The 14,798-nt window shown below is 30.9% G+C and overlaps 1 protein-coding gene across 1 annotated transcript in view; it reads right to left on the bottom strand.

The window, feature by feature from the left end:
- Positions 1 to 2,193: 2,193 nt before the first annotated feature.
- The window catches only part of LOC145243996 (ubiquitin-conjugating enzyme E2 H), a 266,143-nt gene continuing 253,538 nt past the window's right edge, over positions 2,194 to 14,798 (bottom strand). The window contains exon 7 of the mRNA XM_080107143.1: positions 2,194 to 13,140. Within this exon, the coding sequence (XP_079963269.1) occupies positions 13,022 to 13,140 (119 nt within the window). The 3' untranslated portion in view covers positions 2,194 to 13,021. The remainder of the gene's footprint in view (positions 13,141 to 14,798) is intronic.

The following is a 14,798-nucleotide window of genomic DNA, read 5'->3' as shown; positions in this document are numbered from 1 at the left end:
TGGATCAGGGGCATTACTTATTGCACGCTCCTTGTGTTAATAATTTGATGTTAGTATGTTATCACATTCTATACTTCTTTTTAATAAATAGGATCTATCGATTGAATAATTCATAATCTGGAAACCATGACACATGTACATTAACCGTACTACAGTATTTATATATATATGATCCTTGTTACACAATTATCTTTGGAAAAAAAAAGTTTGAGAAATAAAAATCTTTGAAGATTAAAATCAAGATAAAAATAATAGTGAACCTTATTTCTAGAATCCTTATTCTAATTTGGATCAAAATCCATTACATGATTTTTATTCTACAAAAATGTCTAAAATTTAAGGTTTAAGCTTAAGGAGTCTTAAAAAATTAAAAGACAGAATCTGCTTTAATTTATATCTAATGATCTCTATAGATGAGATTCAATAATAATCTGAAATATTTGAATTTTCAAATGATAGGTTGTGTCCATATTATGCATACTAAAAACCATTTAATATACTCAAAAGAAACTGAAATCTGAGGAACATTTATTCCAATATCTATTTTTGAAGTTTCACAATCCTCCCTCTTTTCCCCCTTTTGCATAAAACTAAATAACGTCCACATTACCCACCCTTACACCTAGCATCTGTGTTCCAAAATTCTTAATGATTGGTTAATTCGTTTAGGAGTGAATCCTGTACACAGATATATATATATAACTATTAGTGTTGGGACGATTAATCAGAAATCAGAAAAATCGGAAGATTTGGGGGAAAAAATTGATGCCTATTTTCCGATGCCAAAATGATTCCTTTAATTATCTTTTTATATTTGATTTTGTTTAAAGCAAAATCTTCCATTGCTGGTAATAATGATAAAACAATAAATATTTATTGATTTTAAAATACCAGTAAAGCTAAAATTAATAGATCATCCTCCACAAGTGTATTTTGACATTTAGGGAAAATATCTGCAAATTTAACAATCTTATAGTTAAATAATAATAATTAAATAAGAATCGGGAAATATATTGGAATCGTCCCATCACTAATAACTATGTTTAACTTTTTAGCCCATTGAGTTAGAAAGATTGCTTTATGCCAAATTGATGGTTGAATATGGTTAAATTTGTGTTCATTTTTGCATTAAATATGATTCATCCCTAAGTGTGCATCGAACGTATACTATGATACTTAGTTTGCTGCTCCTTATCATAAATTTCAGTCAGATCGGCCCAGTAGGTTCCAAGAAAAAGTAACGGACAGATAAACTATGGGAAATATATATATATATATATATATATATATATATATATATTAAGGAAACGAAAAGCTTGATAACTGCTTCATATTACTAGACATTAATTTCTGGTTACTAATGTTGAAACTAACAATGCCTCAAAACTGAACTTGATGTGAGTAGAATTGTTGTGTGTCCCCCATCTCAAAGTGATTGGAGTTTCTTCTTGGTATTTTCCCCAACACATGCTAGGTTCAGCCGTAAGTGATGGAACATAGGCCCAATAAATAATTTTTTTTAAATGGATCATCATCAAGTGGTGTTTAGCCTGGTACAGGAATTGACGGCTATGGTTCTCCATCCATTTTTCTCTCTCAAGGCATTCATGAATTCATTGTTGCTCAGAGTGTCAATGTGTTGCTTGTTGCCATAGATCAAGTACCACTTGATCTATATTATATTAATGGATAAACAAATAACAAAAAGGGGACAACTCAAGCACTCCTTAGCTTTGAGTTGACATTTAGAAAAGCATCTGGCCTATAAAAATTTTTTTGCCTTAAATAAGAAATCGACTTCCAGAGAAAATTGGTTAAAATATCATAAAATGAAACTTTATTTTATCTCTATATACAAAGTTGTAGTTCCTGTTTGTTTGTTTCTTGGGGTTTCGGAGACAGAACCCCGTAACCTACTTTTAAATGGAAAAACAAATATTTAAAAAAAAAAAAAAAAAAGAGAGAGAGAGGAGCAGGTGAAGCGCTCTTTAGCTTTGGTAAACCTAGAGATGGTGTCTTGATAAAAGCCCTGATTTCTATCACCTCTATCACTGAGTAGGTGTCCGGAAGATCATCCAACCAAAATCGTTTCAAATAAGGAAATAACTTAAAAAGAAAAGAAAAAAAAAAAAAAAAAAAAAAAAAAAGGTTAAGAAATTGAATAATTAAAATCCAAGAACAAATGCAATTAAATAAGGAAAAAATGAAACTTTTATTATTACATATCAGTCTATGCATTACATTAACAGTTGTGTTGTTGCAGCAAAGAAGTCCAGTTGATCAGTCTGCCAGCAGTGGCCAAGAGGGGGAGGGGGGCAGGTACACATATAAAGTGAGCCAACGTGAGAATGCAGGTTGAACGGAGGAGGAGGGGGAAAAGGAGGCTGCTTCCTTGGTCAAAGAGGCCAGATGTTCACAAGATGGTAACACAATCGATCTCCAACAACAACAACAACAACAACACACAGACATGCATACATACGCATACACGCATACACACCAACAGGGATGTATTTTCTTTCTTTTTTTTATTTATTTATTAATTTTTTTTCCCCAAATTTTTAAAAACTTTTTAAATTTTTTTTTTTTATTTTATGATTTTTTTTTTTTTTGTTAATTATTTTACTTTTCAAACATTTTTCAGTGTGGTCTTGTTTAAAAATCTTTTTCTTTTTTTTGTTTCATATATTTTTTAATATTTATATTTTCTTTAGAATTTTTCTATGTAGACAATTCTTTTTCCTCTTTTTAAATTGTTTTTTCTGTCATTTTATTTATTTTTTTATGTTTGATTTTTTTTTTTTTTTTTTTACAAAGAGTTATAACTTTAATTTTTGTTGAATATTTATAGGTATCCTTATCCCCCCCCCCCAACACAACAATACAGAGGGATTAAGACTCGTTTGGACGTCTGATCCACAATGTTTAGGTGAAATGACATAGATGAGAAGAACTACGAAACGACTACTATAACTGTGTGGCTGGCGTTTTGGAATTATGGCAAATATATATTTTGATAAAATGCATGTAATATATAATATAGATATATAATATATTGATAGTTCTTTTATATAACAGTGGTACATGCACAATATTTTTCCTTCTGTCCTAAAGCACAAAACAATATTGGCTTTCGCATCTAAACTTTAAAGCAAAAAATGATTCCCCACCCCCCGATACTTTTAAGGTTTTGAAATAGCTTTCAGATTTATAAGTGATCCACTAGTCAACCATTTTTAATCTATGAGTAAAAGATTTTTTAAAAAATGGTTGAATTACTATCGCAACACTTATTAAAAGAAATTTCGATGCCTTAAAATTGTTGATTAGAAAGTAATTTCTAGCTTGAATCAAATTTTAAATACAAGAGCCAGGTATTATGGTACTTTTCTGCTCTTAAACAAAAAACAAAGTCATTTCTGCAGGCATCCCTGTCATACCAAAGCACCTAGCAGAGTTTGGGTTAAAAGTGGAGGAGTTTTGAGGCTGACATCTGAAAACTATGTGTGTAAGACAACAAGTGCATATAAATGGTAGAAATATTTGATTTCTAATCTAGCAGTTAATACATTGCATGTTTTCATTTTTGATTGCAAGTGTACAAACATTCACACTGGTATCAACTAAAGGGAGATAACCTGGTGCTAAAAATTTGATGTAAGAGGTGGAAGAATAGGAACGGAAACAGCAGCAGGAGCAGCAGTTACAGCCCATAATATACTGCAGAGTTTAAGGCAGCACCACTTCATACAATGAGAGAAAGGAAGAAAGAGGGACAAGGGATACAAAGATAGAAAGAGGTAGAGATAGAAAGCGGTTCATACAGAAAGAGTGGAAGAAAGATAGGCAAAGAGAAAGAGAGAGGAGGGAGGAAGAAAGACAGAGAGAGGGTCAGAGAGAAAGAAAGAGGGAGAAACACTCGGAGAGAGAGAGAGAGAGAGAGAGTAAGAGGGGAGAGGAAAAGGGTCAGAGAGAAAGAGAGAGTGAGGGAGAAAGACAGTCAAAGAGGGAGAAAGAGAGAGGGCCAGAAAAAGAGAGAAGGGAGAGGAAGAGGGCCAGAAAAAGAGAGAAGGGAGAGGAAGAGGGCCAGAAAAAGAGAGAAGGGAGAGGAAGAAAGAGAGAAGGGAGAGGAAGAAAGAGAGAAGGGAGAGGAAGAAAGAGAGAAGGGAGAGGAAGAAAGAGAGAAGGGAGAGGAAGAAAGAGAGAAGGGAGAGGAAGAAAGAGAGAAGGGAGAGGAAGAAAGAGAGAAGGGAGAGGAAGAAAGAGAGAAGGGAGAGGAAGAGGGCCAGAAAGAGAGAAGGGAGAGGAAGAGGGCCAGGAAGAGGGCCAGAAAGAGAGAAGGGAGAGGAAGAGGGCCAGAAAGAGAGAAGGGAGAGGAAGAGGGCCAGGAAGAGGGCCAGGAAGAGGGCCAGAAAGAGAGAAGGGAGAGGAAGAGGGCCAGAAAGAGAGAGAGAGAGAGAGAGAGAGGAAGAGGGAGAAAGGAGGGGTCAGACACGATTAAGGGGTCAGACACAGAAAAAAAGAAACCGGGAGAGACAAAAAAAGAAAAGGAGAGAGAGAGAAAAAATAGAGAAGACTAGAGGTGGCAGAGAGAGAGAGAGAGAGAGAGAGAGAGAGAGAGAGCAAGTAGGGTAAAAAGAGCGCAAGACAGAAAAGAAAGAGAGTAAAGAGGATGCAGATATTTCTCAAACACAAAAGTAAAGTAGGAAACGGTGTAGGAGTAGGTAGAAAGCAAGTCTCCGGGGGGGGGGGGGGCTGTCATGGAAGCCTTTCTCATTGAGAGACAATTGGTATCTATAGACAGATGAATAAAGCAGCATAATTGTTTGTAAAGGAAAATGACACCCACACTAAATGTGGCAGAGTTTTATTTTTCTTGTTTTCTTTTGAAAGCCTTAATCAAAGATAAGTTTTTAAAAATGTATAAAGGAAGAAAAAGAAAGTACTAAAAAGTATTCAGTCGGAAATGAAAAAATAAAAGTAAATAAAAAAAATACTAAAAAGTACCTAAATTAAAAAATAAACGGAAAAAAGAAAAGAGAGATGAGAAAGAGAGAAAGCAATAAGAAAAGAAAGAGAAAGAAAGAAAAAGATAAAAGAAAAAAGAAAGAGAAAGAAAGAAAAAGATTGAAAGATAAAGAGATAAAAAGGAGAGAAAAAAAGCGAAAGAAAGAGAAAAGCGAAAGAAAGAGAAAAGAGAAAAAAGAGAAAAGAGAGAAAAAAGAAAAGAGAAAAAAGAGAAAAAAGAGAAAAGGGAAAAAAAGAAAGAGAAAAGGGAAAAAAAGAAAGAGAAAAGGGAAAAAAAGAAAGAGAAAAGGGAAAAAAAGAAAGAGAAAAGAGAAGAGAAAGAAAGAGAAAAGAGAAAAAGAGAAAGAAAGAGAAAAGAGAAAAAGAGAAAGAAAGAAACAAAGAAAGAAACAGAAAGAAACAAAGAAAGAAACAGAAAGAAAGAGAAAGAAAGAGAGAAAAGGAGAGAGAGAAAAGGAGAGAGAGAAAAGGAGAGAAAGAAAAAGAGAAAGAAAAAGAGAAAGAGAAAAAGAGAAAGAAAAAAAGAGAAAGGAAATAAAGAGGGAAAAGAAAGAGGAAATAAAGAGGAAAGAGAGAAAAGGAAAAAAGAAAAAGTACTAAAACGTACTAAGTCAGAAAAGAAAACACCAAGGAAAGACAGAAAAGAGAAAACACAAAAGAAAAATGGTTCAACTCAAAGTTAAGAAATCTAAATAAACATTTCTTTAACGAAGAAATATGTGCAAGATTGACAGAATAATGCCTAGAACCGAATACAATGAACAAAGCAGGATTGTTATTTTCTTTTGCATTTAAAAAAATTTTTTTTCATCAGGTTGTGTTTGGAAGGAAATGAAATCTGGGCGGGTTACTTTTATGTACCAATTCGATATTTTCCAGACCATAAGACAAAATATTTGGTAAAAATAAATGAGAGTATACGTAATATTGATGTATTATGGTCCAAAGGTAACTGAATTTCATAAAGTGTTACCAACCGTTGGAGGAAAAAACTCTGGTACAAAATACACTTTATTTAATATTTAAAAAAAAAAAAAAGAAAAAAAAAGTCCAGCAAGAGGTTTTCCATGCTGACAAAACTGCCGATAAAACTTGAAATGACTTTGCTAATTTACAACTGTTGTTTATATATATATATATATATATATATATATATATATATATGAGAGAGAGAGAGAGAGAGAGCTGAATTACTATTTCATGTATATACACTTATAATATATCATGTATATACATTTTTCAGTATTTACTCCAACAGTACTCAATATGTGAATAGACCTTAGTAGTAGTATAAAATGTACTTATGACAATCAAGTATGGCTTACTTGCCATAAGTATATTTGGCATTTGTCCAGAATTTTCCTCCTATTATTTAAAATAAAGAAAAATATGTATGATATACCTACTCGTGATGCAAAGAAAATATCATACATCAAAAATCATATAAATTGATCAGTAGTTTTATTTTTATTAAAAAAAAAAAAAAAAAACTTTTTTTTTTTTTTTTTTAGCAAATTTGAGTTTTTCTAATGCCTACCACCCAATGCTAAGAACGGCTTTTTAAAATCTTGCAAGTTTGAATTATTTGGCATTATCTCCCTTGTTCCATGAATCTGTTTTCAAGATGACATTTTAAGATTGTTTCTTATCCTTTAGCCATAAAATTTTTATTTAAAAAGAAGACTACTTGACCGATTTACGTGATTTTTGTTGTACAATGCTTTCTTTCTGTCTTAGGAAAATCCATCATACAGATTTTTTTTTGTTTTCATGATGAACTCTGGACAAGCATCATATATTTTATACTACTATGTCCATATAATATGCATATGTGTGTGTGTGTGTGTGTGTGTAATGTGTATATATGTGTGTGTGTTATGTGTATATGTGTGTAATGTGTATGTGTGCGTAATGTGTAATGTGCGTAATGTGTATGTGTGCGTGTAGAAATGAAATGGAAAAAGCAGGTATGCCAAAACAATACAATTAAATCATGACATTTGGATATATTTCATCTTTATTGTTAAAAAGACTTCTTCAGAAATGATGCTGTTTTTAAAGATTAACAATTTGAGACAGACATGAAATAGAAAAGTGAGGAAAAGGACAAAAAGGTTCTTTCTTTCCTTTATATTTTCTTCCTTGCCCCCCTTTTATCTCATGGATTTTTTCAATTACACACACACACACACACACATTTCTGATTTTTTCAATTATATTTCATTTTTTATATACTAATCCTTAACTTATGAAACTCAATGTAATTACAGAGCATATAACAAATAAATGACAGAAGTCTATATTCCAAATTTCATAATGTTGAATATCTTACAATTTATTCCTTTTATTATGTTGACATTTACAATTCCTGACAGTAACCGTTTCATAGCGTAAAATCGTTCATTTAATTATTATATCAATCAATGAATCTATTTTGCCCTTAAAAAAAATAGCAACTATCAATCTACTAAAAGGTATTTGGCATGATTACAAAATCCATAAATTGGAAGAGAAGTTGCAATTACCTTTTATTTTATCTTATGCCATTTTACTTGTAAATTCAAAATAGCGTAATAAAAGATAAAATAAGAGATAATTCTAACTTCTCTTCCAATTTTCGGATTTTGTAGTCATGCCCAAATGCATTTTGTTTCCTTTTGCTGGATTGATAGTTGCTATTACTTTTGATGAGTTAAGGACAAAATAGATTCATTTATTGATATAATTAAATTAATCCTTTTGTGTTATGAAACAGTGTCAAGAATTGTAAATCTCAACATAATTAAAGAAATAAATTGTAAGATTATGGTTAACATCATGAAATTTGGAATATAGTCTTTTGTCATTTGAGTAATATACATATATATATATATATATATATATATATATATATATAAAATAAATAATTACGCCTTGTCTCGGCAGCCGAGTCTAACGCATATCTTATTTTTCTTTTACTAATATTATTGGAATTCTTTCCCCTTTTCCTTGTAACTATTTGTGAATTATTCCACGGATTTCGGTCTTTTGGATTATTTTGGACCATCTTCCAATCACGCGATTCCCTTGGATTTTACTTGTGTGAATGGAAATTTAACTAAATTTCTTGGATTCTGCATCTTTGGATTTTACCATCATTGGATACTTTACCCTTCACCAGACTATCCATTCACATGAAATCACTTTTTCTTCACCCTATTCCCTCTGCTTCACTTTTTGTTATCAAGTAAGATCTTTGACTTACTTGCAGTTTCAAATACTTTTGCAAGCAAAATCCGATCGCGCATTTTGCTAAATCCTACCCTCTGATGAGAAGGAAAGTATTTCTTCAAAACTCCGCGGATTAAGGACTATCCACTTATTTAGTGTTTCCTTTCCAAATCAAATGTTTTTAACTCTTTTTCAAAGTGTTTTTTTAACGTTTTCTATTTGCTCTTATATATATACACACACACACATATATATATATATACACACACACACACATATATATATATATATATATATATATATAAAAAAAAGAAAAAAATCTTCCACTCATTTCTGAGGAAGTTTTTATTTTATTTATAAATACAAAATATTAAACTCCCACCATCCATGTAATAATACACGAAGACAATTTCATGTCATGACATACATTACCACTACACCCCTATTTTAAAAGACAGGATCATTTCGATAATGTAATTTTAACACATCGAATTATTATGGTTTTTAATGCATAAACTTACATAAGTGACATTCGTTTTATTTAAAGAATATTCAGCTGACAATTATTTGAACAATAAGGAAGAGACTATTTATTTTGAAATGACAAATTGTAACAATAAAAAAAATAAGTAAAAAAGTTAAAACTGTTTTATTTAAAAGAAAAAATTTAGTTCACAATTATTTGTATGACAAGAAAAAAAAATAAGTAACAATTTTAAAGAAATAATTGGATTAAAAAAAAAAGTATTCGTTCTAGTCATTTAAAGCATATTTCACTCACAATTATTATTTTTGTTTTTACTGAAGAAGGCAGACATTTTTTTCATACTATTAATAAACCAGATAGACATTTATTATTTCGAGGGAAATATTTTTATTAACAGTAAATTATGCAAGCTACAGATACAGAAAGGAATCGCCATGGAATTTCCATGGAGTCCTGCAAGTATATGTTGATTTGATTATTTTGTTTTGATGTATCATCATTTTACTTTTCATCTATATTTGTCAGATTTTATCCAAACCTTTTTCTTGGTAATCATTGCTATCACTGACATATACAGGAAACACAGTTGAGAAATTGGTCCAAAACAATTTAATATCATTTACCAATTCATAAGTGATGTATTTGCATTATATATATATATATGTTATATACCTAAACGTTAGTATAAATATCCCTTCTGAACATGTAAACAATGTAAACAAGTTGCTAAAAAAGATGGCTACTTTGCTTAGAATGGATATTTATGCTAACTTAAAAGGATTATAACTTCTGTGAAATTTTTATCTATTTTTAACGCAAATACGTCACAAATGGGAAGGTAAAGTAAAATAAATTGTTTTTGACTAATTTCTCAATTGTATTTCCTTTAAAAGAATTTATGTTGGTAATAGTAATAATTACTATATACATATATGTGTGTGTGTGTATGAAATCAATAAAGGACAGCTGTATGGCTTAAATAAAGTGTAATAATGGTATAATATGCAATAATAAAATATTCATACACACATGCAGACAAAAAGATAACAAAAAAAACAAAAAAACAAAACATAACCGAAACGGAGGGAGAGGGATATATGAATATATGATTGGAATTATGACTTTTAGAAGTGGCCAGTGAGTGTGAAAGACTTATACAAAGACTAAACGCCAGCATTCAAGCTATCCGGTACTAATAGAGAATTCACATCTTATCAGGAGCCATGATGTCCACCCTTAAAAAATTAAAGCACAGGAGGTTAAGGTCTTTAAATCGATTCAGAGTTTCAAAATATTTATTAAATTAGACTTTTTATTTCACATGCATTAAATGCGTAATTAATACCAACTGAACTTAAATTTACCCCTTTTGTTGTTTTTCTTTTTTCTTTTGAACTTTGAAAGTTGAGGTGATTTGGTTGTAGTTTACAGAAAAATAAGAATAACCAATATGAAAGTGAAGAAAATTAAGATAAAAATAATAAAATCATGATGCCGAAACATTTGATTAAAAAAGTGGTGATGAAAACTAAAACTAATTCAGGCAATTTAGAAAAAAAAAAAAAACTGAACTAAAATTAATTCAGGTAAATTTTTTGTTTAAACCAAAATTTTTAAAAATGTAAAATAAAAAAAAAATAGTGAGGAAAACTAAAAGATAATTTAGCCAAATTTATAGCTTAAAACCAAAATTTAAATAAAAAAAATAAACTTTTTCTTTTTTATTAAATAAGCCTTGGCTGTAGTCAAGCCTTATGCAGCATGTACAAAGAAATCTACAATTTTTATTTGATGAAAAAGATTTGGTTGATTCTACAACCAAATTTTACAAGTTTATAAACTTTTTATCTTATTATATTTCATTAAAGGATAAAAGAAAATCAGAAAGCCCTTGTAAAAGAAAGAGAAAACATCAAACATCTACTGAAGATGAAACTGGCAGAAGAATGGCGACGCTAATCTGTTAACTCATCCTAAAGAAATCTGTGAAACCACACAGTTATACAAGACTGATGTCTTGATAATTTCATAGTTTATAAGTATAAATTGTAGACTTGTTATTGATGTTGTGCACCACTTAAAAAACAACTTATTTTGTACTAAAATCATTTGTGCCATTTTATTGAGTAAAAACAATACGTAAATATTAGTTAACATTAGTGATTACTATGATAAAAACAAACAAAACAAAACAAAAAAAAAACTAATATTCAACATGCCAGATGATTTTATTCACACAATTACACCGAGGTAGATAGCTAATTACTTGCGGTTTGGAAATATATCTTTTCTAGTTTATTGGTGTAAATCATGGATTTATTATTGAATTTCGCCAAAAGATCTTTCCAATTCGAGTTATCTGCCCTTAGCTAATTTTGTGACGAAGACTGGTCGCCATGTTGAATTTGCAATAATAACAAGTATTAGCTAATATTTGTTAAATATTGTTTTAGGCAAGATAATTTTTTTATATATATATATATAAAAACATGATTTAAGTACAAACACATTGTTTGGAAGTAATTTCTCAACATCAATAGCAAATTTGGCATTATCTCCCTTAAGCTAGAAAATTATCAACGTTTGTCGATAGGAATCAACTTTCCCCCGTCTTGCAGAAGGTGCATTTGCTCTCAAACAGCATTTGAGATAGGAGTAAAATCAAACAACCATCAAATACGGCCACTTCAGTGACAATTTCAGCTTTGTTAATCTGCCCCTTTTTTACGTCGCATAAAATGAAGCAAAAAAGATGGAGTCTGGTCAGATGACAATGCGTTTAGATTATCTCCCTTGTGCATTGATTGCAGCGGGGTTATCTCCCCTATGCAACGTTTAATTTTATTCTCACAAGTAAAGCTACCTGATAATTTATCTATTTATTCATAGTAGTAGTTATATTAAGCTTATTCATAACGGCCCAATAAGTAGGCCAACCATAGCTATTAACAATAAGATTTTGCCACAATTATTATAACAATGGCTCAATATAAAATGGCGTATACAACGATGATAGTTATAATAATAATAAAAAAAAAAATCACTGGACAGGATGGGTAAGGTGAAAAAAGTTTTATGGTTAAAATCAAGTTCTGTCCTTTTTTTGTTGACATTATTCATCAGCTGATCTGATATAAAAAAAAAAAATGTTCTGATAAAGTCAGTTCTGGTTAATGTTTACCAGTTTTAAAATATTCTGTTATTCTGAAAACTAGCAAAGTTCGTTTGCATATTTTAAAACTGGTAAAGATTAATCAGAAATGACTATGCCAGAGCATTCATATATATCAGAGTAGACAACAAAGAATGCCAGCAAAGAAGTATGGAACTTGCTTTTAATCACGTTTGTGTGTGTGTGTGTGTGTGTGTGTGAATTCACTCACAAACAATATGCTTGTGGTGCAGGAGTCTGCAAAAAACATATGTGCCAAAGATATGACAGGATGGTTACGGTGCACTGTGCTATGCATACAAATCTCCATACACAAAACATACACATACTTATCTTATTTATTTTGTTTTAATTTTTAATCAATGATGCTGTGTAAATGTGTGTATGCATGTTTTTGCTAATAGCCACAGTCATCACATTGAGACATGAACCAATAAAAGCCCCCAACTAACTTAATTTGGGAAATTTTTCTTTGTTTTTTTTTTTTATCATTTTTTTTCTCCCTTATTTATATATTAAATAATTTTCTGTATTTTTTTGTTATTTTTTAAAATTTTTAAAACTTTTTTTTTATTAGATTTTTTTAAAAACTTTTTTTTATAAACTTGGAAAAACTTTGGAATACAAAGAAAAACAATTGTTCATGTTCATTTTTTCTTTCCTTTTTTTTAAATTTTTTTTTACATATATATATATATTTTAAAAGTTATTCTTAGTTTTAAATTCTAATATTTTCTTTTAATTTTATTATTCTCTCTTTTTTTTTTTTTTTTTAAATTTAATTTTTTTTGTCTTTCTTTTTAAAATTTTCTGCACCAACACAGACATACTTTGGTTAAGAGTTGGAAGGGGAGGAATAATGATAAGGGTTGCTGACAGGGAAAGATCTAGAATAGGTGGGGGTGGGGGTTCAGAGAGAAGGAGGGGGTGAAATGACTGATGGAAGGAGGAGGAGGAAGGGTTTTGTAGACAGCAGGAAGAAGCAGTAGTTAAAAAGACGCCAACAGTGGATGGCTTCAACAAATGAGCCACAGATGGTCAACCATCAAAAATATGTACAAAGATGTTAAAGATTTAATAAAATACCCTACAGAAAAAAAAAGAACAAATTCTTATAGCCGGTGTTAAAGTTCCATGTCCTGCACCTCGTCTTCTGAGAAGTCCGACATGGAACTCTCGGTCGATGATGAGGTATGTTCCTGCTCTCGCAATGCTTCTTCAGTTGCATATTTTTTCACATACTCTGAAATTACAAAAATAAAATAAACATATTTTAAATAAAATAAATGATTTATGAATGGTAGGCATAATTCATTGCAAGCAACTAACTTTATTTAAAATTATGTTTCTGAATTTCTGAGATGAGAATTGGTTATTCATATTATTTGGATTCTTTGGACTACTCTTATCTTGAGTGTGATTTTCACAACGTTTCAATCGATGTATCCTCCAACCTCTTCAGGTGCATTTTGCTGAACTTGGGAACGTTTCTGTCCAACTCCAGGACCCATGGTGCAGTGGTTAGAGTACTTGGAAAACATCAATTGTAAAAGATATTCTTCTGAAGGTGAGTCAATTCTCAGTGTGGGCGACTGAAAAATATTGTGAATTAGTTAGTACCTCCGTCCAGTCATGGCTGACGGAACAAGAGCATGCTACCCCCATGAAGTAAATAACAGGTTCCGTTTGAAATTCCGTCTAAATTCTCAGGTTTGACAAAAACATTCCGTAGTTTGACAAGATACACCTGAAGAAGGTCAAAGGTTACACTGAAGATATTAGTAGTTCGAAGAATCCAAATAATACGAACGAGTTTAAAATGTTTTGGATGCGTTTTTGGTTGGGGAATGATTAGTTAAGAACACCAGGATGAAGAACATAATTTGGAAGAGCTAGTTCTGTTATCTGGCATATAGAATATTGAGCAAGTGAAACAATCCCCATCTTTCATAAATAAAACCACATCTCTACAATTAAATAGGTATCAACTTTTCTTTGAAAGAACACCGAAAAAAAGAGTTGCGAAGCCAGTAAGCTTTTTGATAGAAACTGCATTATATGCATGTAGTTTCAGATTTTAAATTTACTCCCATCCCTCGTCATCATGTTGGACAAAATGGCAGTCTATTTACCTTGGAGTGTTGACTTGAACTGTTATATTTTATACACATCCAGCTGTAGGCAGAAATCAGCACACTTTCAGTGCATAATTGCCTGCGTATCAATACGCTGACAAAATTACAACATGAAATAACAGATATTGTGCATATGTATAAACAAAAATAGATCTCATGTAACTGCTATACATACAGATTTCTCTATTGGCAATTGTTAAACGCAATTGAGTCGGAAATGGCATTTTTGTTGGTCCTTCAAGGTTTTGCTTTGTTTTGCAGAATATCAATCTTTTTAGATTAATTCAATGCCAACCTCAGTCATTTTAGTGAAAGTTTTTACTCTCCAAGTTCTTAATTTTTATTCATTTACTAACAAGGGGAGAGAGGAGAGATGCCCGGCCTTGCCTAGTCATAAAATGTGCTTTAATATATTGTAATCCATACAGATTTTATATTCATTATTACAAAGCCAATTCTCTATTGAATATTGTATTGTATCTAATATACAGTATTGATTTCAAAAGATTAAATGAAAAAAATGACTTGGGTGCCATTAGCTAGAATCGAAACCAAAACATTTAGTGCTTCAGCCATGCTCCCTACCATTTGAGCTATCAACAATATAAGAAAAAATTTCTGTTGTATTAAATGCTAGCTTCTTTTTTTTTTTTTTTTTTTTTTTCTCGTCCATAAATGTTTATCTACCAAGTTGATCTTAAATATTGTATAATCAATCCATTATATTATCATTTTCAGTCCCCCACCCCTAATTTCTGGCTCCCAT

Source organism: Euprymna scolopes, chromosome 22 (genome assembly GCF_053919585.1).
Source record: "Euprymna scolopes isolate OS-2025 chromosome 22, ASM5391958v1, whole genome shotgun sequence".
Taxonomy (NCBI): Eukaryota; Metazoa; Mollusca; class Cephalopoda; order Sepiida; family Sepiolidae; genus Euprymna; species Euprymna scolopes.
The sequence above is the reverse complement of the archived record's forward strand: the minus strand, read 5'-3'. Positions and strand labels throughout refer to the sequence as shown.